Source organism: Apodemus sylvaticus, chromosome 12 (genome assembly GCF_947179515.1).
Source record: "Apodemus sylvaticus chromosome 12, mApoSyl1.1, whole genome shotgun sequence".
Lineage (NCBI taxonomy): Eukaryota > Metazoa > Chordata > Mammalia > Rodentia > Muridae > Apodemus > Apodemus sylvaticus.
In genome coordinates, this window is record NC_067483.1 from 82,044,023 (window position 1) to 82,068,098 (window position 24,076).

The 24,076-nt window shown below is 39.0% G+C and overlaps 1 protein-coding gene across 1 annotated transcript in view; it reads left to right on the forward strand.

Moving 5' to 3' along the window:
• The window catches only part of Fmn2 (formin 2), a 339,622-nt gene that overhangs the window by 138,163 nt on the left and 177,383 nt on the right, over positions 1 to 24,076 (forward strand). Inside the window, exon 7 of the mRNA XM_052201126.1 lies at positions 17,070 to 17,157. Within this exon, the coding sequence (XP_052057086.1) occupies positions 17,070 to 17,157 (88 nt within the window). The remainder of the gene's footprint in view (positions 1 to 17,069; positions 17,158 to 24,076) is intronic.

Here is a 24,076-nt window from a genome sequence, read left to right on the forward strand (position 1 = left end):
ATGGTTCTATCCTAATCATTGGTGATGCCCACTGGCAACCAGAGCCTGTGTATTTCAGCGACAGCTTACAGGCTGGGTCATGCCTTCTATCTAGAGAAAGATGTGTGGATAAATTCTCCTGAATTCTTTGGCTGACTGTCTTTTTAACTCAAGTCCATTCTGTTTCTCCCGTCTAATCAGGGCTCCCTTCAGCACAGGGCATCAGATAGTTTGTCTAGGGAAGAAGAAGAAAAAGAAGAAAATAAAACAGCAGAAATTAAACCAATTATTGAATTTTTTGCATTGACAACCTCCTCAGGTGACTCTGATCCCCCTACCCTCGCCATGATTCTTCCCTTCTTCCCGGTGACCCCTGAAAAGAGGAGAAAAGGGTGAGAAGGGCCAAGGAAATGGTCCACACTGGGCAGAGCTTCAGTTGGAGAAGATATCAAGGGTGTAGAGATCTTCCAGAAAAGGGGAAATCCATTATAGAAGAAAGGGAAGCGGGCTCTGGAAGGGTGAGTGCCCCCAGCCTTGTCTGTGCAGGTGCTGGTTTGCATCTCTTTAAGCCCAAGTCCAGTTCAAGTTGCATGTCTGTCTTTTGTTTGTTTGCTTTTGTTTTTTGTTTTTTTGTTTTTCTTCTTTGCCACAAAGAGGCATACTCCTGCTTGCCACAATTCTTCGGTTCAATAATGGTCATGCTTTAAAAGATGGGCAAGATGGTTTCTGTCATCACTAGAATGTAAACTCTATGTCAGCATCTTCATGGATAAGTTATAATTAGAAGAGAACATCTAATCAGATGAAGACAATTTCCTCTGCCCTCTGCTATGGCTCTGAAGAGACAAAGGATTATCTAGTCCTCAAGCTTGTGTGGCCTTCATTTCTCCAGTCATGGTGTTAGCAATCCAGGGACATAGACTTAAGTTATTTTTGTTCCTACCTTTACTTTAGACTAGATTTTTTATTGTTCAAATGTAAACAGTGATGGAAGTGGCAAAAGGGTTAGGGGGATGATTCATTAATTGAATCATTTGCCTTGAAAGCACATCAACCTGCACTTGATTCCCAGCACCAAATAAAAAGCTGAGTATGATAATAAGGATTTGTGTCCCAGAGCTGAGAGCATACAGACAGGGAGGTAGGTCCCTAGGGCTTGCTGACCAGGCAGCCACACATACACACACGGTAAGATGAAGGCAAATGAGACTGTCTAAAAATAAAATGGGACATCTCCCAAGGAACTGTACTGAAGGCTTCCTCTAGCGTCCACACACAGGTTCATACGCATGCATATATTTTACACACACACACACACACACACACACACACACACACACACACACATAAGAAAAAGGAAGAAGCCTGATATATTGCAATCATTCAATAATCATAAATAAATATTGTATCCAAGCTATGCTCACACACAAGCTCTGGATTGCTTGCAGTTATGTCTAGGAGAAAATGCCAACGAAGTATTAAATTGAAGTAAAAGTCACGGTTTCTTCCTTCACAAGACCCCAAACATATATGTCAGCTTTTGCTATTTGTGTATCTATGATGGACATAAACCTTAGTGTAACCTTGATTCAGTGGTGTTGTCTTCCTCTTGCTGCCTACTCTGGGCTTGTGTTTTTGAGAATTTATATTTACAGCTTTAATTGGTCCAGTTTTGGGTTTACAAGCAGCAGTACTTGAGGAGAAAAGGAATGTGATTTTGTTTTATGCACTGAGAAAGTTATGTAGGGACTTTCTTCTTCAGTCCTTAGGCCAATGTTCTATCTCTTATCTCTCAAACCAAAGGGTATGAACAACTGCAACAATTGTGTCTTCATAAATATTCCTGACTGACTTTGTTGAATACGCATAAGCAAGTCTATAGCAAATATAGTCATTAAAATTGTTACCGATTAAAAATAATGACTAGAAATAAAAAAATAGCAAATAATAAATTATAATACAAAATTATAGATTTTGTTATATTTTCATATTTATAAGATAGAAAAGGAACGAAAAACTTAGAAACGGGAGATATGAAGGGTAAGCGACCCAACAGCTCAACTAATAGCGATAAGAAAACAAAAGAAAGCTTCAAAAGATGAAGAAGAGAAAACCATGTAACATGGGGCTGATTAATTCAAAAGAGCAGAGACGGGAAAATGGAATAGGAAGTGAGGATTAAAACTTGCATATTAAAAGTGGGGTGGGGTGCTCATGTAATCATAGCTCTTGGAAAGCTGACATAGAACTCAGAGCCAGAGCCCTGCCTGGGCCTCTTTATGAGTCTAGAACAGAATGAGAGAAGACAAAAGAAATTAGTCGTGAAAACAAGAAGACAGAATAGGAAGCTCTGAAGGAAAGAGGCCTGTGCGTGCAGATTGGTGCAGTGTTTGCTGAGTGAACAAGGCCTTGATTTTCACCCTCAGAACCACAGAAAAGAAAGAGATTGGGGTGGATTTGACATAGCATTAAAACAAGTGTATGAAACTATTAACTTTAGGGGGAAAAAAGTTCCCATGAAAACAAAATAGAAACACAGTGCAAGATGATAACGGAGCATTAATGTGGTTAGCAGTCCAATCCTCTGCAAGGTAATCCTGACAGCAGAGTGATCTAAGCCTCTACCTACTAACTTATCTTTCAGGGTTCTCTTCAGCTGGTCTCTGGTGGGAACCTAGTCTGTGCTTCTTGGCTCCCCGGACTTTCATTTGAGGTGGTTGCCTAGCAGCCAGAGGGTGTGGTTTCCTGGCTGAGCCAACTCTGATTCCTGCTTTTCTGGCCAGGGCCTTTTGGGGTGGGCTCCAAGCTTTCTGCCAGCTGACCCAAATCACCACTACCTTAGAAGGTCTAGTTATGGCTGGAGAAATGATCATGTAGATGCAGCAGTTCAAACCTAGGGGTGGTAGAGACTGAGGGTTGGTGGACTTTACCTTGCCAGTGCCCAACTTTCCACAGCTTAGCTCCTATGCATAATCACTTGTCATCAACTACTTGATCGCCAGCCCTGGAACTCAAGGGTTTTGCTTGGAAGCTTTGGAATGGAGGTTCCTTTGGGGTTTCAGATCCTGGAACCAATAGCTGTGCTGGCTATTTTACATTCCAGAGCCAACCTGGCCTGCAGGTCCTCCCAGCATCTCTTAGTCCCTTTCCTGGCATGCTCCATCCCCAACCCTGAACTTTCTAGCCCAGGAACTTGACTGCCTTTCCCCCCAGAGGTTCTTTGCTATATAAATCAGACATTTTGTTTTCTCTCCTCCCCCACCCCTGCCCCTTTGCCTTCTCTCTGTTCATATGGGCTTTCTCTCTTTCTCTTTCCCCTCCACTCTGTCTCTATTCTCTTGGAGATTTCGCTGGCCTCCTTCTTTGGGGCCTGTGTAGTCACTCAACCAACAGCAGCTTCCCAATAAACCTGAATTTATATATTTTAATCTGGTTTAAATCGGCTCATTTCACCAGCAGAGAAATAGCGTATCTGTCCCTTAAGTAGCTGAAGATGACCTTGAATGTCTGATCCTCTTATTTCTACTTTTCAAGTGCTGAGATCACAGGTTTATGTCAGACATGTTCTGTCTGTGTGGTGCTAGAAGTTGAATTCAGAACCTCAAGTACACTAAGCAAGCACATCAATAGCTGAGCTTACATACTTAGCCCCTGAAATCCTAATTCCATGTTTTTCCCCTAGAGCTAGACCAGAGCTCCAAGCTGATATTCTCTGCTTCAACGTGTTAGCACTCAACACTTGCTATATGTTCCTGGAGTCAGTACAATGCAAGGAATCTTAATTCCTAGTGCCCCAGTCTAAAGGAGCTTTGCAAAATGCACTGGGTCCTACACACTGAGTGAGTGAATCATGGCAAGAGGAGAATCTGGTCTCAGGGCATTGTGCTGTGTACAAACCAGGGCCCACTTTTCCTCTGCACTGCTCAGCGCTATGGAGTCTGCTCCCCCGGTGCTTGCTTTGGATACTGCCCTCTGTCTGCTGTAATATTTATATAGCCTACATCCCAGAGCATCCTCTCCTGACCCTTACATTCTGCTTTCTAAACACTTTGGAGGGATGTGTGTATTTGATGTAGATGGACTTGGCTGCATTTTTTCTTTCTATTTTTCTTTTCTTTTCTTTTCTTTTCTTTCTTCCTTTGTTCCTTCCTTCCTTTTTCTTTCTTTGTTTCTTTCTTTGTTTCTTTCTTTCTTTGTTTCTTCCTTTGTTTGTTTGTTTGTTTGTTTGTTTCTTTCTTTCTTTCTTTCTTTCTTTCTTTCTTGTCTCTTTACAAGTGAAACTATAGTGAGAATTTTCAACTTTCCTTTCCCTTCCCCCTACCCTGTCACCACAGTGATCTCACATGCTCATGTATGCCTGTATATTTTATTTTCTTCCAAATGCTACTGTTTTTTTTTTCCATGAATAAATACATTTACTTATTTCTTTGAGACAGGAGCTCCCTATGTAGCTCTGGCTGGCCTGGTCTCAGATTCACAGAGGTCCACTTTGCCAGGCTCTCAACTGTTTTTATTTTGTTCTGTTTCTCAAAAAGCCTGTCTGTCTCCTGCTGAAAGGTCAGTGTCTCCCCGCTGTGGCCTGTCATGCCTTGTGCTCTCCAGCTGCTCCAGACCCATCCCCCAGAGATGATAGTGATGGTGAGGAGTCAGCAGTCAGCCATCTTCTTCTTTGTGAGGAGTTCTATTAAAGCTACTTGCTGTGGTTCAGGTGAATGTGGGCACAGCTATACACCTAGCTCTCCCCTTTGCACATAACAAGAAATCTTGCATAATTGGGTCTCGCCCATTCATAAGATCCTGGCTCTGAAAATCTGCCAAGACGCATCTGTTTCTTACTCTTCGTTCTCAGCACCTTCCCCTTTTGGGCATTTTAGAAATGGACTATGTAAGCACCCCAGCTAGACTTTTGTCCTGGGATGGAATCAGTTAGAGAAGGAGACACATGTCTTCCACTGAGATTTAGTCACGGTGTAGTGACATAAGGGAATTTCATAGGAACAGGAAGATAACCAAAGATCCCATGTGGCATTAATCTTCTCCATGCCTGTTGAGTGACTACTAACCTTGTGCCAAGCACTGAGCTGCATGCTTCAGTTTTGCAGGGCAAAGTAGAGAAACTGAAGACTAAGCTTAGAGTTTGAGAAGTTAGAGTTCAGTCACACCTATGGCATCCCAGGGGTGACTTGAGTTTCATTGTCGCCCTCAACTGAACTCAGAGATCCTGAACTAGGAGAGAGAAGTGTACATTACCCCACGCTACCTTTTGATTCTCGAACTGGTTGTCTAGGATTTCTGAATGAATCTTGCAGAGGATGTTGATATGGCTTCATTTGTCTTCTGCACATTTCCCCCAGTCTAAGGGCAAGGCAGAGTGAGCTGGCTGAGCAATTGCAGCTGAGTAACAGTACCAGTATAGCTTTCCAAGGATGCCTGTATACTCGAGACAAGTCAAAGTCAATATCCACCAAACACTTTTGTGCAGCCAAAGATAGTGAGCATTCTGGGAACGGGGATGGCTTTTGGTTAAATGAAAATGACTGCGAAGAATAAAAGGAAGGACATTTATGGGTTAGAATGTACACGATAAAGGTACCCATCCAATATTTGTTCAATAGTTATATTTACACACCTAAAATATCACCTTAGTCCCACTGCCCCTGAGCATTTAGCCAATGGTCCTGGATAAAGTCATTAAAATGTCATTGATGAATTCTACCTTTGTGTATATAACTCTCATATACATGTCTATACATGTAGTATTTGAAACCACTGGAAACATCTCTAAGAAGTTGGGCTTTTAGGAGATTTAGTTAAACTTATGCCTTTGTTTTAAAATAATTTAACCATCACTTTGTTAAAAATATTTAAGAAAATTATGGAGCTATATGTTTTTTTTTCATGTTACTAGTCTTTCTACCAATTTGAAGAAAGTAGAAGTATTTTGGACAGTCAGTTATTAGTAAGTAATTATGTTAAATATATGTAATCTGAGACATAGTCGTGAGGTTGCTTTCTATCTATATTTCTGAAAGAAATGAGTTCATATATGTATAAAAGTCTCTGAGACAGGGTGTTCATAGCACTGTTTATAATACCTATAATGGACAGTCTCAAAATTTCCATCAGCTTTGAGTTAAAGAATTTTTGGGGGGCTGGAGAGATGGCTCAGTAGTTAAAAGTACTTGCTGTTCTTGTTGAGAACCTAAATTAGGTTTCCCAGCACCCACATGGCAAGTCATAACTGTCCCTAACTCCAATTCCAGGAGATGTAGTGCCCTTTTCTCGTGTCTGTGAGTACCAAACATATAGGTGGTACACATAAAAACATATATAGGTTTAGGCAAATAACCATACATATAACAATAAAAATACACATATATTTTAAAAGGAATAAATTGTGATATATGATGAGATAGTATTCCTTAATAAAAATTAAGAATTTACTTTTATAATCAACAATATACCAAAGTTAATATGAGCAGTATATTCCCATTTCTATACCATTTAAGAATACAAAAAGATATTTTTTAAGCAGTAGAAGACAATAGGAAGGAAGCATTAATGGAGTTTTCATTGGTTCTAGTAATGTTCTACACAATGATCAGAGATAGATAGTGTGGTAACTAGTCTTATGTCAACTTAGTACATCTACTAGAGTCATCAGAGAGGAGAGAAACTCAATAGAGAAAATGCCTTCATGAATTGGGCTAGAAAGCAAGCCTGTGGGGGGTCAGTTTCTTAATGATTGATGGGGATTGGGGAAGGCCTAGTTCCATTGTGGTTGGTGCTATGCCTTTGCTGTTCTGAGTTCTATAAGAAAGTTGCCTGAACAAGCTACGGAGAGCAAACCAGTAATCAGCACCACTCTATGGTCTCTGCATCCAATTTTTTGACCTGCTTGAGTTCTTTTCCTGATTTCCTTTTATGGTAAACAGCAATATGAAAGTGTGAGCTAAATAAACCCTTTCCCTTGCAAATTGCTTTGGTCATGGTGTTTCATCACAGGAACAGCAACCCTAACTAAGACAGATAGATAGAACAAGGCAAATAGATTAGCTAGCTAGCTAGCTAGCTAGGTAGGTAGGTAGGTAGATGAATAGATAGATAGATAGATGATTGACATATATAGATACATAGATATATAGATAAATGCATAGACAGATTCATTAGTAGATACATAGATAGGCAAGTTTCAAATAAACCAACACAATTATGCTCATTTAATCTTTAATTCCAATATTTTGGAAACTAAAGTTTCTAAACAGTAGATACTTTAAAAGATGTATTCTATTCATTAAATAACAAAACAGTTTAAGATATTGCAATAGCAGAATTGAAGATGTCTTCAGAAATAGAAATAATAAATGACTTGCTTATTGTTGGACACAGATGTGATACAATTGTTTAATCCAATGTGGAATTGTTGAAGGTTGAATACAGTTTTGAAAATGACGCTACTCAAAAAGTAACTTTTAAAACAAGCATTGGTTGTCACACACTGAAACTTTGATTCCTTTAAATAGGGCACCATGGATTAGCCCGCTAACAAGGTACTGTTTATATCGACTTTACTTCGAACTCCCGGCAGAGGTCTTTGGAAAATCATCCAGTTGCTTAGGCACTATGTCATTTACAAAAAGAAAAAAAAAATACAAACTTGCAAGAAAATTAGAAACATCTTCCTTCACAGGGTGTGATCCATCATGACAGGCCTAAAACAATCAGTAAACTGTGAATAAGGCCAGGAAGCAAGTCCTGTCCCCTCAAAGTGTCCAAAAATTAATACCATGCTAAGGACTGGAGAACAGAGTTGCTCAGGGAGTTGTCATGTCTACCCTGCTGTTTATTCAGTAAATTAATGCTAGCTGAATCATTCTTTTACTGACCATTTTACCTGTCCTAGCTAGGCATCAGGTTTTTATCCCTGAGTCTTCCTTACTGTTATTCACTACTGTCTGTGTTTCTGACATTGAGTAATATACAAAGCAGAATACCTGGTGACTGTATCCGTCTGAGCTTTGACTTTTGCGAACAATTTGAAAAGTATTTTTCATCTTACATTTCGTGTGTGGATATTTGTTATATATAATAACACAAGAGGACTAAGACCCCTGGAAAATGAGGTTCACAGTGCTAATTACAGGGCAGATGTGTCTTCTCTACACTGCAGCCTACAGGTCATCTGGGGGATTGGTCAGGATGAAGTCAGACCTGCTGGCTTTCCTGCCTGTCCACTTCATGGGTGTGTGACCCTGATTCTGCCATTGTCACCATTAAATGCATAGGTGATACCAATGGTCTTTGGGGTTTTTTGTAGTGATTGCAAGAATTAATGAAAGAGAAAGGCCTTTATGTGCACAATGGGGCCTTCTCAAACACGTTTACTGTAACTAGTGGCAAAAGCCTTTCAAAAAGAATCTTCCCTTGTTCCTGCCATGACCCTTACCATATCATAATTAACAGTTTTCACTGAGAGAATGCTGAAATCTCAGAGGAGATGCTTAAGACATTTAATATATAAGTGGTTCACTTAGAAATTATTTATTTTTTAAATACTTTAAAAAATATATGTGTACCATATGCATAACCTATGAAGAGCAGCAGAGGACATTTTCTCCCTTAGAACTGCAGTGACAGATGGTTGTGAACTGACATGTGGGTACTGGGAATAAAACTTGTATCTTCTGCAAGAACACGTGCTCTTAACTTATGAGCCATGTCACAAATTCCTAATTATTTACACTTCACCTATTTATTCCTTATGATTTCTTTGTTTATTTATTTATTTATCTATCTATTTATTTATTTATTTATTTATTTGGTTTGGTTTGGTTTGGTTTGGTTTGTCTGGACAGGGTTATCTGTGTAATAACCCTGGTTATCCGAGCACACTTTGCAGACCAGGTTGGCCTTGAACTCAAAGAGATCTGCATCCCATGTGCTGGGATTAAAGGCATGTGCCACCATGCCACCACATTTATTTCTTTTAAGTATTTCCTTTTTAGTGTTGGGAAGTTAATTCATCATCCTGCACATACAAGGGATGTGCTTGACCACTGACCACCCACCCTCAGGCCTACCAGCCAGGGACTTTTAGCTAGGTCATAAAATATTGAGATCTTGTACTTAGAATAAAATTGTTTTCTGATACTTTAATTTTAGCCTAGATTATTCTCACTGAATTAGAAAAAAAAAGTAACTTGTAAAAAATTTAGGAAGGAGACATATGTAAAACCAGAGCTTTAGAGGGAATTCTCTAGGGACCAGAACAGTTCATCAGACTTGCATGCAATCAGAGAGATGAAACAGAGTTTTTTAATTACTAGGATACTTGAGCTGGTGAAGAGCCAAATTATATCTTGCATATATTGTGCATGATGAAGCAGACTAGTCTGGCCAAAGGATATAAAAACCAAGATTGTGTATTGTTTTAAATTTGAGAAGTTTAAATATTTTTGCATGTTCCCTTCATGCTTTATAAAGTGGAGATGGATGGGGATTTGGGGTAGTTGGTTTTAATTACAAAAACATTTTATTTCAGATGCTTGGTAATATTTATTCAAGCTCTCACTATTATGTTACTATAGTCTTTTTTAAATGCAAAGTAAAATTTGAAAAGGCAACCAATTAGAATAAATATTTTATTAAAATGCACAGCTAATGCTATTTCTCTTCATTAGCTTAAAATAACTTTGAACTCTTGTTTTTTGTTGTTTTCTTAATTTTAGATTTTTTAATTACTTTTTTTTTGTAGTTTAGGTCATTGAATGTTCTAGTTTGATCTAAGAAAGAATTATATAAACAAGAAATTTAATTGTGTTAAACTTGCCTGTTGAAAGAAAAGTATAAAAATCTAAAACGTGTTCTCATGCTTTTTCATTGGTGAGTTCTTCTGTTCAGCATGGTTTATGCAGAACATATGAACAGGTGGCAGAAGGGTTCAGTACCTGAGCGATAAGTCAGACTTGGCTAAGTACAGCACATCCTGACCTGCCCCACACTGCCCTGAGTCATGTTCACTTTTCAATATTGCATGTCTACTCCTATGAAACAGTACAGGCTAGCTATTATTTTTGCAGATGTGTTTCAAGTATGTCACACATGCCACGCTCTAAGTGCATGTAATTAATTCAACTTGACTTCATTCAGAACAGGTCTGTGACTCAGCTCCTCTTTAATAAGCTTGGCTTAATTAGTCAATTAATTAACTTTTTGTGCTGTTGATTGAACCCAAGGCCTGGCATGTGCTTCACAAGTGTTTTCCTGCTGAGCTACTCATCTCTAACCCTGGCCTTCTAAGAAAAGAATGAAACCAATTGTGCCTAACCGTACAGGGGTGTGGGTGTTCATTGTCTCTACTTCAAGGAGTCTTTCTTAGGGTCCTTAAGGTCACACGTGCTTTAATGTTTCTGAACCACATTTATGAAGCTTGCATTGTTTCTTTTTATTTTTATTGTCATTTATCTCTATGTGTACCCAAATGGCAGAACCTGGTAGTATATGTCTTTGTTTTCAAGAGGTGGCATAGAGCAGGGTAGATGGATTTTATTGGGCCAGGAGTCATCCTTTCACACACTGGAAGTTTTTGCTTCCAGTTAAATTTGCATAGCCAATGATATGGAACCCAAACACGAGGACTAGAATTATGGACCAAGGGAGAGTACAAGTAGGGATCATCAAGTTGATGCTAACAGAAGTCAGAAAAATTAAACTACTCAATGGAGGAAAAGCATCTAGATTCTCTTGAAACCAAGACCTGGGTCTCAATACTCAAGTTCAGATGACCAGGATGGATCAATAGACTTTGAAAGCATAGAGAGGTTCTTTCTAGCAACTTACCAAAGTGCATTTCTGAGAGTCTTGCAGTTTTCCAATTCTGAGGTTGGCTCAGACTCAAAAACAAGTCACGTAAATCTCAAGGACACAAGGACATGGCTTCACCCCTGTTCTAGAAGGCATCTTAGAGACTGAGATAAGAAGCAGATCATGTGGATGACTTTTTTTTTTAAAGGATGGCTTCTAGAGTCTCATCAGGAATATGTGTCAAATATCCTGTCGCGTTATGCTATGCTATGTACGAGTTGTTTGTGAAATCATGTCTCTCTGCTGCATCCTTCATCATCTGACAGTATGCACCTATCACTCCAGCATGATTAGTGCCAATGCCTTCTGGAGGCCTGCAGAGTCTTGAAATGCCGCTGTCGCCTTTGAGCTGGACACTCTGCCCTGAGGCTTAATGCTAATCTTAGGAGAAGGTGACTGTAAATAAGATTACCCTCTTTGATTGTGGGAATGGATTCAAGAGTGTCTGATAAGCTCTTGGTCTGCAAAAATCCAACTCAAGTAGTCTTCCTTTTTGAGGGTAGAGCATTTAAGATCTAAGATGTCTGTTGTTTTATCAACTAGTATGAGATAGCTCAGACAAGGCTGTTTATTAGTTACTAATTCCCCCTGGGCCAGACATTGAGAGATCAGTTTATATTTTCAAAGTAAGAAAACTGAATCCAAATGAGAATTGCAGAATAGTCACAGCCTGACTAAATAACCTTAGAGAAACATTTTAAATTCCCCAGGATGGCAGGAATTAGTCGGTGTCTGAGCTGTTCTCTGTCTTAATTCTAGGTGCTCAGTGTCCATAAGTTATTAACTGTGGCATCCTTTTTAGAATAAGCTCAGTGTGCTTCTACAGTGTTATGAAGTGTAACCGACAGTTGTTAGATCATTAAATGCAGAGCCAACATACTTGGCCTTTGTATGACATTTTACATTTAAGGAAATTTGTCATGCTATATTGTTTATTTTGTTATAGGACTATTGCATATGGATTACCTACTGTCTTCTGCAAGTAAGCAAACTGGGATCTGGGGATCAAAGATCTATGTCCAAAGTTATATAGTTGATCATTTAGATAAAGGCATGGCTCAAAAGTCTAATCCCTACCTCCTAATAGATGAGCTTATTACAACTCTGAGACTGAGAACATTTCCACATACCTGTAGGTTCCTTCCTCAGTTAGATGTCACTGTTTCTGACTTGTTCATGTTCTCTTCTGAACCTTGTCCTGACAGTGCCTTGGCTGCTTTGTGCATTGGACAGTGCTCACTTGTGTTGCCTACCACTTGGTAAATGATGCTGTGCTCACAAAGATGTTGAGAAACTGTGGCCTTTATGTTCTGTAATTCTGATCTGGAGTTCATTTTTACCTAGCCTTTGTCTTGGCTGTTTGATCTTACCCCTTGAATGATTTGCCTTTTGGCTCTGTTTACTCATCCTTCAATCTAGTATTCAGTTTCCAGAGAGGCTCTGGTGGTGTTTCAGAAGAAAGCAACATTCTCCCTTAGCTAGGAATTGAAGAACCAAACTCTTATTTGAGCTTCACATTTAGATGATAAGCAAATTATTGAGTTTCTTTTTAAAGTTGTTGATTTTCCTAGTTATAAGTGCTTAAAATTTTAAGTTATCTGGATATTTAATATTGAACCTTTTGATGGCTCTGAGGAGACAGATGTTACATTACAGATGTCGACTTGAGTTTAATGATGGTATAGCTGCATACCCATTCATTGACTAATTCGTTTTCAATTGTCAAAAATTCTGCATTAGTACCAAACATAGCATTTTTAGAAAATTGAATATTCTATATGGGAAAGGGATTCTTTAGATTCTAGAATAGGAATCTTAATTTAATTAAAAAAAATCAGGGATCTATAGAGCAATGTTAGAGTGTTTCCTTAGCATGGATTGAACCCCTGGAACATGGAATGAAAGGTAAAAACAACTAAATTGGCTTGTTAGTAGTTTGATGTCTAACAAAACCTAGGGACCTTTTTTTTATGTTATCAGAGATGTCTGGCATGGGTTATACCAATTGAGGCAAAGTCAATATACCTTATTGCCTGAAATTTATTAGTCAGTGTGCTGAGCCTTGAAGTAAATGATATGACATAGTCTTTATCTCTAGCAGTAGATGTATTTTATAGAGAATTCCCCAGAGAGGTACATATTCTAGTTGGAGAATATCAGATCCATGAGAGAAAAGAAATTCTTATGCCATCCCTTAGGAGTAGTATGAGAGGCTGAGCATGTTTAGGAGAAGCACCCCAGATGAATGAGACTTTCACTTTCTTGCACAATAAGTATTCCATTTGTTCATCATCCTAGTGTAAAATAAAGCAGAAGAAAAAGGGGGAGCAGTGAAGGGTGACACTCTTCCTCTGAGCTTAGAACTGTGATCCTTCAGGCTGCACCTGTGGAAGGAGGTCATGAGTGCTGGCACTGGGGAATGTGGGAAGAGGCTGCTGTTGTCACAGACTAGAAAGATTGGGCAGCAATTATCAGTGAAGCCTGACACATGACTATATATGGGAAATGAGGAAAAATGAGTCAGATGTCCCCATGAGGATGACTGGGGATGTGGGATGGCTAACTGAGATGTATGGACAGTGAGACAGAGATGAGCTGGCAAAGGAATTGCTTCTACTTCCTGTTGACATCTGTTAATTCACTCCAATATAGGAATTGTGTGATGTACATGTCTGGTCTGGTATTGTGTAGATGTTTCAGAAAACTTTGGGTCTGTTGTGACCAAGGGGAAGTCCGGGCTGTCTGTAGTTCATGTCTCATCCTTTTTATTACTTCGGCCCCAGGGCAGAGTGTGATGGAAAAGATGGCTGATTTTCATCATTTTCTTTTTGAGCCTGAGAGAATAACCCAGAAGTTGAGAGCAGCACACTGTTCTCTTTAGGAGCTGTGTGCTGTCTTACTGTATTCCAGTTCAGATGTAAAATGTCTCATAAAGGCCCCTGTGCAGGTTTAGTCCAAAAGGCAGGACTATTGAGAGGTTAGGGAAACTTTAATAGACAGAACTCAGTAGAACATCTTAAAGTCACACGGTAAATGCCTTCAAAGGAACACTGGTACCCCGCACCCCCTCTTTTCATTCTTCTGCTTTCTTACTGCGAAATAAATGGTTTTCCAGACCTAGAAGTGATAGCACCAGTCAGCCAGGGCTGTAATTCTACAAAGCTGTGTAATGTAATAAAATATTTTCTCTTCATAAATTTATCACCTGGGGTATTCATCATAGCACATCAAAGATAACACATAGCCCTTATAATCTATTTTTTGCAAATTTTCTTCAGGGTAGAAAAATTTCTATTGTTGACAACCCTGTTGTCAAATAGGCAATGGAAAGTGTAATATTAGCTGGGCAGCCATGATTCTCAGTTTAAATGCCAAAATTCTATGGCTATAGGATAAAAATTTTCTGAGATAGAGTTTTAAATATGATACCTGCCACGATCGTCCTTCTTCATAAAATATGGCTGCTTAGAATTTGGCCATGTTGAATTAAAGGAGGTAGGGAAACAACTAAGTAGAAGGTTTTAGTAGATATTGGCCAAAAATAGTTTACTAGATAGATGATTGTGCATAGTTGTCACGAAAAAGGCTTTGAAGTATAGGAGAAAGCAACAAGGAAGAGCAGGAGTCAACTGTATATCAAGGTCACAGCTACAGAAAAATCAGTACAGATCAGAAACTAGCAAAAGAATCTAGTAAGTATGAACTGGACATGTGGCTCAGTGGTAGATAGAACTTTATATGTACAAGATCCCGGGTTCCCTAGTCCAAAAAGAAAACAAAATCCTTAAGTATTATGTTTGAAGACATTAAAAGAAATGGATAAGATCATATTTGTGGAAAGGGTAAAATTTTAGGGACAAAAACATAAAAGTGGGTGGGATCAGGAAGAGCAAGGAGAGGGGAAAGGCTGTTGAACACAGCAATAAGGTTTAGCTGACATCAGACATATCATGTCCATATTAAGCTTCTCCCAGATCAACCACTGAGGAATGTGCTTTGTTACAGAAGAAAAATGTAGGGAGGGTTTATTGAAAACTTGGAAATACACACTGGGTCATAGCTATGTCTGAGTGTGACTTTAGGATGGATTACATGTGTTTTACTCTTTCTGTGCTGAAATTGACATTCAAAGACTAGGGTCTGATCACTATAAACAGAGAAAGAAATTGTGTTAAGTACTATAAATGGGCTTACTTGTGTTGTTTTTACAGTTAGGGGGTAATGTGAACCTCATTTAATTAATGCAGGCATGCATATTGAGTAAAAGACCAAAGGATTTGACTATGGGGTGTTGGTATTCTATGGGGCATTGTGGTGTAACCAGAAGGAGGAATTTCCTAAACTCAACAGAGGTCAGGGATTTTGGCATCTCTGTTGCACTAAGTATGTTCCTGTATTGTAAATAATTGTGCTATCAGAACAAAGGTGCAGCATGTAGGTCCACTGCTGACCCAGCAGGGAGGACTACTCAATGATCAAAACTTAAGACTTTACATATGACATGTTTATTTGTTACAATTCTGATTCTTTTGCCTCTTCTACCCAAATTCCAGGATTACAGGCATGATAATTCATGGTTGACTTTAGATGGCATCTTTATCTTCCATTATTTGAATTCAACTTGAGAGAGAGAGAGAGAGAGAGAGAGAGAGAGAGAGAGAGAGAGAGAGAGAGAGAGAGAGAATTTGATGTAGAGAGAGCTGGAAAGAAGGGGAGAGAGAGATAGGGAAAGAGAGATGGAGAGAGAGATACAGACAGGCAAATAGAGAGAGGCACGGGGTTTAGGGGAGATGCAGATGAAATGTCTAGGTCCTGCTCAAAGGCAAATATGTTTATAAGTTTTTTATGAATTTTCTATGTTTTGTTAACTAGTATTACCTAATATAGAATATTGTATATAACTTTAAATTTTCTAGAAGTCACACTATAAAATTTATAAAAAAAAAAGACTTGAAATTAAGGTAAAGGTATTGCGTAGGATTCAGAGTTAAAGTATTCTTTTGAATGTGCAATCCACATAAAAATTACTAAGATCATTGATATTTCCTCTTAAAACAGAAACAAAGGCCAGAATATTTTAGGTCTGTGCATATTTCCCATGTCTGGCCAACCACAAGTGGCTTGTTGATCTGTATTCCTTACTGTGGTTTTAGTGACTTGGAGCCTTTTGTTCTGTCTTTCTGCTAATGCTGGTTTCAGTCTGTTGCTTACAGGGCTCCTATTAGGGCATCGTATTAAGGGTTTTCTCTTTTATTTTAGTGGTGAGAGACAATGGACTCTGGCCCTAATAGGCATGCATAGAACATTAGCACCATGTGATTTTATGGTCTTGACCATTTTATATAGAATGTAAATGAAAGCTTGGGATCTAGTGTTTCTGAAATAAAATAGAAATGGCAGGTATCAGGATGGAGCCATGGAGTTTCCTATATGACCTTTATAGAGACTGTTGTTTATTCAAATAATAAAGATTAAAGGTCAAGAAACAGCAAGCAGATTCCGGCAGGTTTAGAAGGGTACTTGGGTATAGGTATGGAGAGTTGGATGGGAAGGATGAAATTCCATCAGTGGTCCTAGAATCCCTTAGGAGATATTGACGATGTCGATGATACCCCTACTTTCAGATTTCCTGTTAAGTGGGTTTAGGTTACAGCCTAGGGAACTTATATTTTGAAGCTTTGTGGTGATGATCATGAACCACTCTTGAGAAAGACTGACTGGCGGAATCTATTACAGCCCTTTTGTTTTGATCTATACAAAATATAATACAGAGGTGAACACTGGCATTGACTTGGAGGGCACAGCTTCGGAAGACATGGGGCAGGTGTCCTGGAGAGATGTGATTCCTGCCCATGATGCTCTGTAAGCAGAGGAGAGAGCAAGATCTAGATTGATACCTAGTTTTTCAGCTCTGGTAGATAGATGGAGACCCGTGATATCCTTACTCCGAGATATAACATAACAAAGGAGACATTGGCTGGATGTTTGGTTGGAGCTTGGGTTATACATATCAGATGTAAATTTACGTGGACAACTTTAAAGGAGATAACTTTTAGGAAAGCAAGAAACTGCTGAGTGAATGTCATGTAAATGGCATGTGAAAAAAATTACAAATTATAATGAATGAAGCTCAGAGGACAGGACTGCTGCTCATTTAAGATTTTAAAATGTCGCTAAACACATTAGGGTTTAAGCTAATGCTTCTCATTTTCCTTTTTCTTGAACAGGTTGTCAAGTTGCTTAGCAACAAAAGATCACAAGCAGTAGGAATTCTAATGTCTAGTCTTCATTTAGATATGAAAGACATACAGCATGGTAAGTATAAAAAATTAACATGCAGTCACTTAATGCTAAACTTTGGATTAAATTTTGTGGTATTTGTGAGAAAATTATTTCAATCTTTATGGTATTCATACAGTTAAGTATGTGTCCTATAATATAATATTTTATTTCCTGCTTTTTTTTTGCCTAGGTTACTATTATCATTTTCCTGTCCATTTTATACCTTGTTAAAGGTCTAATTTTCACGTGGTGTTTTTATTTTGTTCTTTCCTGATAATAAAGTGGCACAGACTATATAGATTTTAAATAAGAGAATTTATTCTTTGGAGTGCTGGAGAGTTCCACTCAGGATCACAGCTTTGTAAGACTCTGGTGAGGGGCCTACCCTGGGATTCAGAGAATCATTTTCTACTTGTATTCTGCTTAGTGAGCTCCTATGCGCTTTGTTCACAAGAAGCACATCTCATGCTGGAGGACTCGACTCTCAAGATCTAATCAACCTTAATCCAAAGCCATGAGCGGGACTGGGGAAGGGGCAATGTAGATTGTAAAGCACAAATAGTGTGGTCACAGACGCTCAGTCTGTTGCAAATGTACTTAGTTTGCTGTTACAAAATTTTAAATTTGGTATCATATGAAGCATAAGCCCCACTAGTGCTGTTACTTGTTAGATCATATCTGAATGCCACCATGCAAGAGTTACTAGTAAATACTAATGTGAACCAGATAGTGTGGTTCCTAGCCATTGAAAATATCCAGAGAAGAAAGCCTCAAGGGAGAAGCGTTAGTTGAGCCTTGAGTCTCAGGTGATTGATACGTAAGTATAATGTAGGTACAAGCCTAAAATTCTAATCCACGTCAGTTCTACCTAGTACGTGAGCTACAGAAGCACTTGTGGCATTTGCTCTTTTAAAGATGTTCTTAGGATTAGAAATGCCAATTAGTGGACTAAATTGCTCTACTTAGGACTGAACTAAAAACAGGCATTTTCAAGAGGCTGAATGAACACGTGTCTAAAACGTATTTAAAATGTTGGGTGGGAACTAGGTCAAGTTCTCTTAGCTCCTCAGATTCCAAGATTCTGCTGGATACTGGAAGAATAATGTAATTTCATCAGGTATATGACTCTCAGGTAGAAAATTGATCATTATTTCCCCAGGCATTTGGAGCAACTATAGCATAAACCCAAGGTCCTTCTACTATAGAAAGTTGGGCTTTCTTTCTTTCTTCCTTTCTTCCTTCCTTCCTTTCTTCCTTTCTTCCTTCCTTCCTTTCTTCCTTCCTTCCTTCCTTTTTTCCTTCCTTCCTTCCTTCCTTCCTTCCTTCCTTCCTTCCTTCCTTCCTTCCCTCCTTCCCTTCTTTCTTCCTTCCTTCCTTCCTTCCTTCCTTCCTTCCTTCCTTCCTTCCTTCCTTCCTTCCTTCCTTTCTTTCTTTCTTTCTTTCTTTCTTTCTTTCTTTCTTTCTTTCTTTCTTTCTTTCTTTCTTTCTTTCTTTCTTTCTTTCTTTCTTTCTTTCCCTATTTGTTTTAGTGTGTGTGTGTGTGTGTGTGTGTGTGTTTGCACATGCATGCCTGTGGATGCTAGAAGAGGGCACAAAATCCTTAAGGGATAGAGTTAGAGGCACGCTTGAGCCACCTAACCTGGTTCTGGGATACAAACACAAGTTTTAATGATAGAATAGTAAGCATACCTGACCGCTGATCCATCTCCCCAGCCCTTGGATTGCCTTTTCTAGTGATGAGCAATGGTGATTTCAAGTTATCCTTGTTGATTTGCATTATTGATGATGCCCAGACACATGGAAGTAGTTTCACCCAAATGTTGTTTTAATGTACATTTTAGTGGGCCTATGAAATATTTTATGATTGGAATTTGGGTGATTTGTAACATTTTTCTAAATGTCTTTGGTGTCAGTGTTGTAATGCATTCTGCCTTAAACTTGACAACTATTCCTATGTCATAACTTCCTATCATATCTATGTAAGAAATGATCCAAAGATGAACGGAAGAATTCTGTGTAAGTATTTCAAATCTCCCTCATGCTGCCCAGAACCTTAGAACTGATTTAAAGCAGATTGAATTATTCAAAGGAATGTCAATTTACCTATTAAAGAAATATGGTTTCAAGTATAACACAGAACTTATAAATCATGAAAAATAGTTACTGGCTTTCTAGTTTGCCCATTTGTGAATGCAGATCCTGTTTGTTAGTCCTAAAATACCATGGGGTATAATTCATAAATAGCATTAACGTGGCATGCCCTGTCAATTGATGAGTAACTCTTAATCAGAGTTTTAGTTTTTATTAAATTGTTTTGATGGTGAGGAGGCTTCCTCAGGCTGAGACATCCGGGGCAATAGTCACAGAAAAGAGCGCCAAGGCTGGCGCCAAGCACCACTTGGTGTTTCTGAAGCTGGCAGATGTAGCCCCGTTAAGTCATAGAGTGAAATCTGAAAATAATGATATGGTCTTTTCCTTCAGTCAAATATTCAGCTCGGGTTGAGCTAATAATGAGAACCTTATGAACAAAGGAGTCCGCCTGACATCTGTGTCTGTGCTACAGCCAGCGAGAGTTCATTGAAAATTTGCTCGCTTAACATGCAATTCGAACAATAACATGGCGTGAACGTCAGTAGTTGAAGGGTCACACAGAATTATGCATACACTTTATCCTATTAGGATCTAAAGGGAGTGCTTGAATCCCTTCGAAGCCCTGCATAGCCATCTTCTAAAAGCTCAGCTGCTTTTACTTCCTACCAGGAAGCAGCTGTACCTGTCTACCTTGCCTCATTGTCCTGTGAGGTGGGGGTCCCTCATAGCTCCTACTCTATAATTCATGTCTAAGATAAACTCCATCAATAAGTCTACAGAAATGTAACCCAGTTACATTTGATTTTGGATGTGAAAGTGTCAAAAAAATGGATCTAGATCTCCAGCATCATAGTATGGAAGAAAAGAACACAAGACATCTTAGTGGTCCAGCTTTTGGTAGCATGGCTCATTAGTTGAGCAGACTGGACAACTAAAGCCTCTTCTATCATACGTGTTGCTCCATGTATAGCATTTTTCCTACTGTTGATGCTGGTGTATTTATGGTGAAATATATAATACTGTTTTAAATAAAGGTTATCCTAAACCAATAGAGTGGGCATTTTCAGGGGTGACATGCTACCGAGCCATCTTTCCCATGATAATGCTTGCTCTCACCTGTAGACTATGTTAGAAGTTGTGAGATAGATTCACAACTGCATCCAGCATCTCAGAACGTTTACGCACAGTGGGTTAAATATTTGGGCCTGCCTCACCTCATTTACATTTACTGGAACTGTTTTATTTTTGTTTTTGTTTTCTCCTGTCAAAAGACTAAATCTAGAACTGACTTTGTCATCACGATTCTCCTTTGAAGTGCCTTGTCAAAGTGATGAGGGTGTGACTGGTATTCTACATGCCATGGTCTAATCATACTCTTTTAAAAATGATTTGTTTCATAGATCTGACTGTTCTATTTGCACAAGTGTCTATTTACTATTGGCATGCCTGGGAGCCACCGAGGTCAGAGGAAGGAATAAGATTCCTTGCAACTAGAGTTATAGAGAGTGGAGGACCTCTTCTGTGTGTTTGGAATTGAACCCTGAATCTCTGCAAGAGCAATCACTTTTAGCTGCTGAGCCATCTCTCCAGGCCTTAACCACAGTCTCACTACCATCAATCACCGTGTCATGTTCTGTTCATAGATAACAGGTGGGAAGTGTCTTCTGCAGCACCTAAAGCCAAAAGCAGAAAGGGAGAGGGGATCCAATCTCTCTGTAATTGAGACTCCTACAAGTTGTCCTCTGACACCCTCCCCCCAAGCGCCACGGCACACATGGACCCTCCTCCCCCACACATACATGCACACATACACAAATACATGTAAAAATAAAATCCTTAAATAACAAGTATAAAATGGAAATGTCATTTTGCTAACAGATCAAATGGAAGCAGACTTTAGAGCTAATTTTCTTTTTATAATACTAATAAATATTATATAAGTGTTTCATGATCAATAAGAATAAAACCACTTAAAATGCACTTTGTAAATGTGAGATTGCCTAACTTGTTGTCCTTCTGACCCTTGAAATTATTCCCCACAGATATAAGCACATCATGGAGGGAGAGCCTACAACCCTTTAATCTATACCAGACATTCGGAAATCAAACCCAGCCTGTATGTCTGGACTCCAAGCCTCAGGCAGCATCTTCAAATATCCAGGTTGTAGCTTCTAGGAGATTTTGACTCTAGAGGAAGGGAGTTTAGGTAGAGAATTACTAAGAGATTTTAGCTAATCCTCAGATTTTGAGAATCTAGTTTCATCAATAACAAACAACTGTAGACATTAGTATGCAAAGTTTTATAAGACATTTGGGTGGGCTCTATGTTTGATATTTTAAAGCATTAACCTAGATGGGATTAGATAAGAATTTGTGTGTGTGTGTGTGTGTGTGTGTGTGTGTGTGTGTGTTAGCTGCCTCTGGGTGTTGACTCTTTATATGGTGCTGGGTAATCATTTCCCCCAAACAGCTAGCTTTAATGTAGGACTGCTAACTGCCCTTATAACTGAAGCTTGAACTGACTCGTGGAAACCTTCTCATTCCCTCACAAAGTTTGAATAGATGAAGCATGTTAGAGCAGGGAGTGCTTGCTCTAACAAGCACTAATATTTGCTAATATATATTTATTGACTCTAATAATAGAAATAGCTTCGGCATCCTGCAGGAATAACTAGCCCAAGGTATTAGTGACCTTGGTTCCTTTTTGTGTTTAGTGTCTGCCCTGTCTGAGGCTAAGTAAAGTTGTGCCCCTGTGGGCAATAAATGCTAGATTATGTCCTTTCTGAACAAAATTTCTGCCTTGTTTAAATCTGATTGGTAAAAAGCAATTAAAGGATAATGATGAAAATTACCAAACCTCCCATTAATAATATGATAAGCAATTATATTGTGGTTATAAAGAGGGAGTGCATTTTTCTTTAATATTTTTCTCCTCAGCAAATATTAACTGTGTTGTTAAAGATTTATTTCATTATTTCCATACACATTTTTTATGTGTATGTCTGTGTTTGTGTGTGGTCATGCACACATGAGTTCAGATACCTTTTCAGGACAAAAGGATCTTTCATCTACCCTAGAAATGAAATTACAGTGGTCCTGAGCTACCCAGTGTAAGTTCCTTGCAAGAACAATACACACTCTTCTTAGATGCTGAGCCATCTCTCTAAACCAGATTGTACTTATTTTCAGTTTTTTTTATCTGATGCCTAAGATTGCTTGAATAATTTACACAGTGTGTGTGTGTGTGTGTGTGTGTGTGTGTGTGTGTATTCATACCTTTGGAAGTCAGAGGACAACTTTCAGAATTTGATGCAATTGTGACAATCAAGCCCAGGCCATTTGGGTTGTGTGCTAGACACTATTAGCTGCTGAGACAATTTTCCTGGCCTCAATATTGTTTCTATTCTAAGAGTATTGATGGTCTCACAACTTCTTTTAGTTATTGGTCTTCGGTAAGTGAAATTATGAATTATTTTCACTTAATTACATAAAATATGTTTAAAATAACACTTGGGATTGTACACTTAAATGAGATTTCTTGTCCCAGGTAGATCCAAGTTTAGGAAACTCAAATATTTAACAGGAAAAAAAAAAGCAAAAAACAACAAAAAAAAACAAAAACAAAAAAATAAAGCATCTTCACTGGTGTGGTTTGAATGTGAAATGTCCTCCACAGGCTCTGTGCTTGGTAAGGTTGTAGACTCTTTAGGAGGGTGAGCCTCAGTGGAAGGGTCCCTGGGGATGGGGTGAGGAGTTGTGAGGCTTGGTAGTTGACCCACACTCCCTTTTTTTTTTAAAAAGATTTATTTATTTATTGAATGTAATTACACTGTAGCTGTCTTCAGATACCAGAGAAGAGGGCATCAGATCCCATTACAGATGGTTGTGAGCCACCATGTGGTTGCTGGGATTCGAACTCAGGACATTCAGAAGAACAGTCAGTGCTCTTAACCCCTGAGCCATCTCTCCAGATCCATACTTCCTATTCACTGTCTGCTTCCTGTGCAGATGCAACGTAACTACCTACGCAGCCCCCTGCCTGTGCCTCAGTGCCTCTCTGGCTCTTTGGCTATACCTGCTTCCAAGCGTTTTCTGCAGTGATGAACTAGATGCCTCTGGAACTATAAACCCTTTCACTACGTTTGCCCCATGTGTTATAACAACAGCAATAAAATAATCAAGCCAGTGAGAAAACTTACTAATGATGGAAAGTAAATTCTACTTACTTATAAAATGGGTGTGGCACACTGAGTATAGAATGTTCCAGATCTCTCCTAGGTTTCGAGTTGCCCATAGATTGTGGAGGAATAAAATGTTTTACCCCAGCCTAGTCCTTGATATGCTCATTTTCAAGGTTTTGTTTTGTTTTGTTTTTTGCTTCTTTTTTTGTTTTTTGGTTTTCAAGACAGAGTTTCTCTGTGTAGCCCTGGCTATCCTGGTACTCACTCTATAGACCAGGCTGGCCTCAAATTCAGAAATCTGCCTGCCTCTGCCTCCCAAGTGCTAGGATTAAAGGCGTGCACCACCATTGCCTGGCAAGTGTTTTTTTCTCCCATTTTAACACTTCCCAGTACCACTACTTCCATGGGATTTTACAAATCTCCTTTCAGTATCAGTTAACAGTTGTGGGGCCAAGTGCTTGGATTTTGTTACCGACTTGATGTTTATGTCATATTTCTATGTGAAAGCTGATGCTCAGTGTGACCAGATGCTCAATGTTTGGAAGTAGTGACCTTTAGAAGTTCATGAAGATGAGTCCCCTGTTACAGCATCCCTGCCCTTGTAAAGTGTAGAGAGACCAGAGGGTGGCATGTGCAAATCACCCCCCTCTGTCTCATCCTCCACTCCCTGCTATGTGACA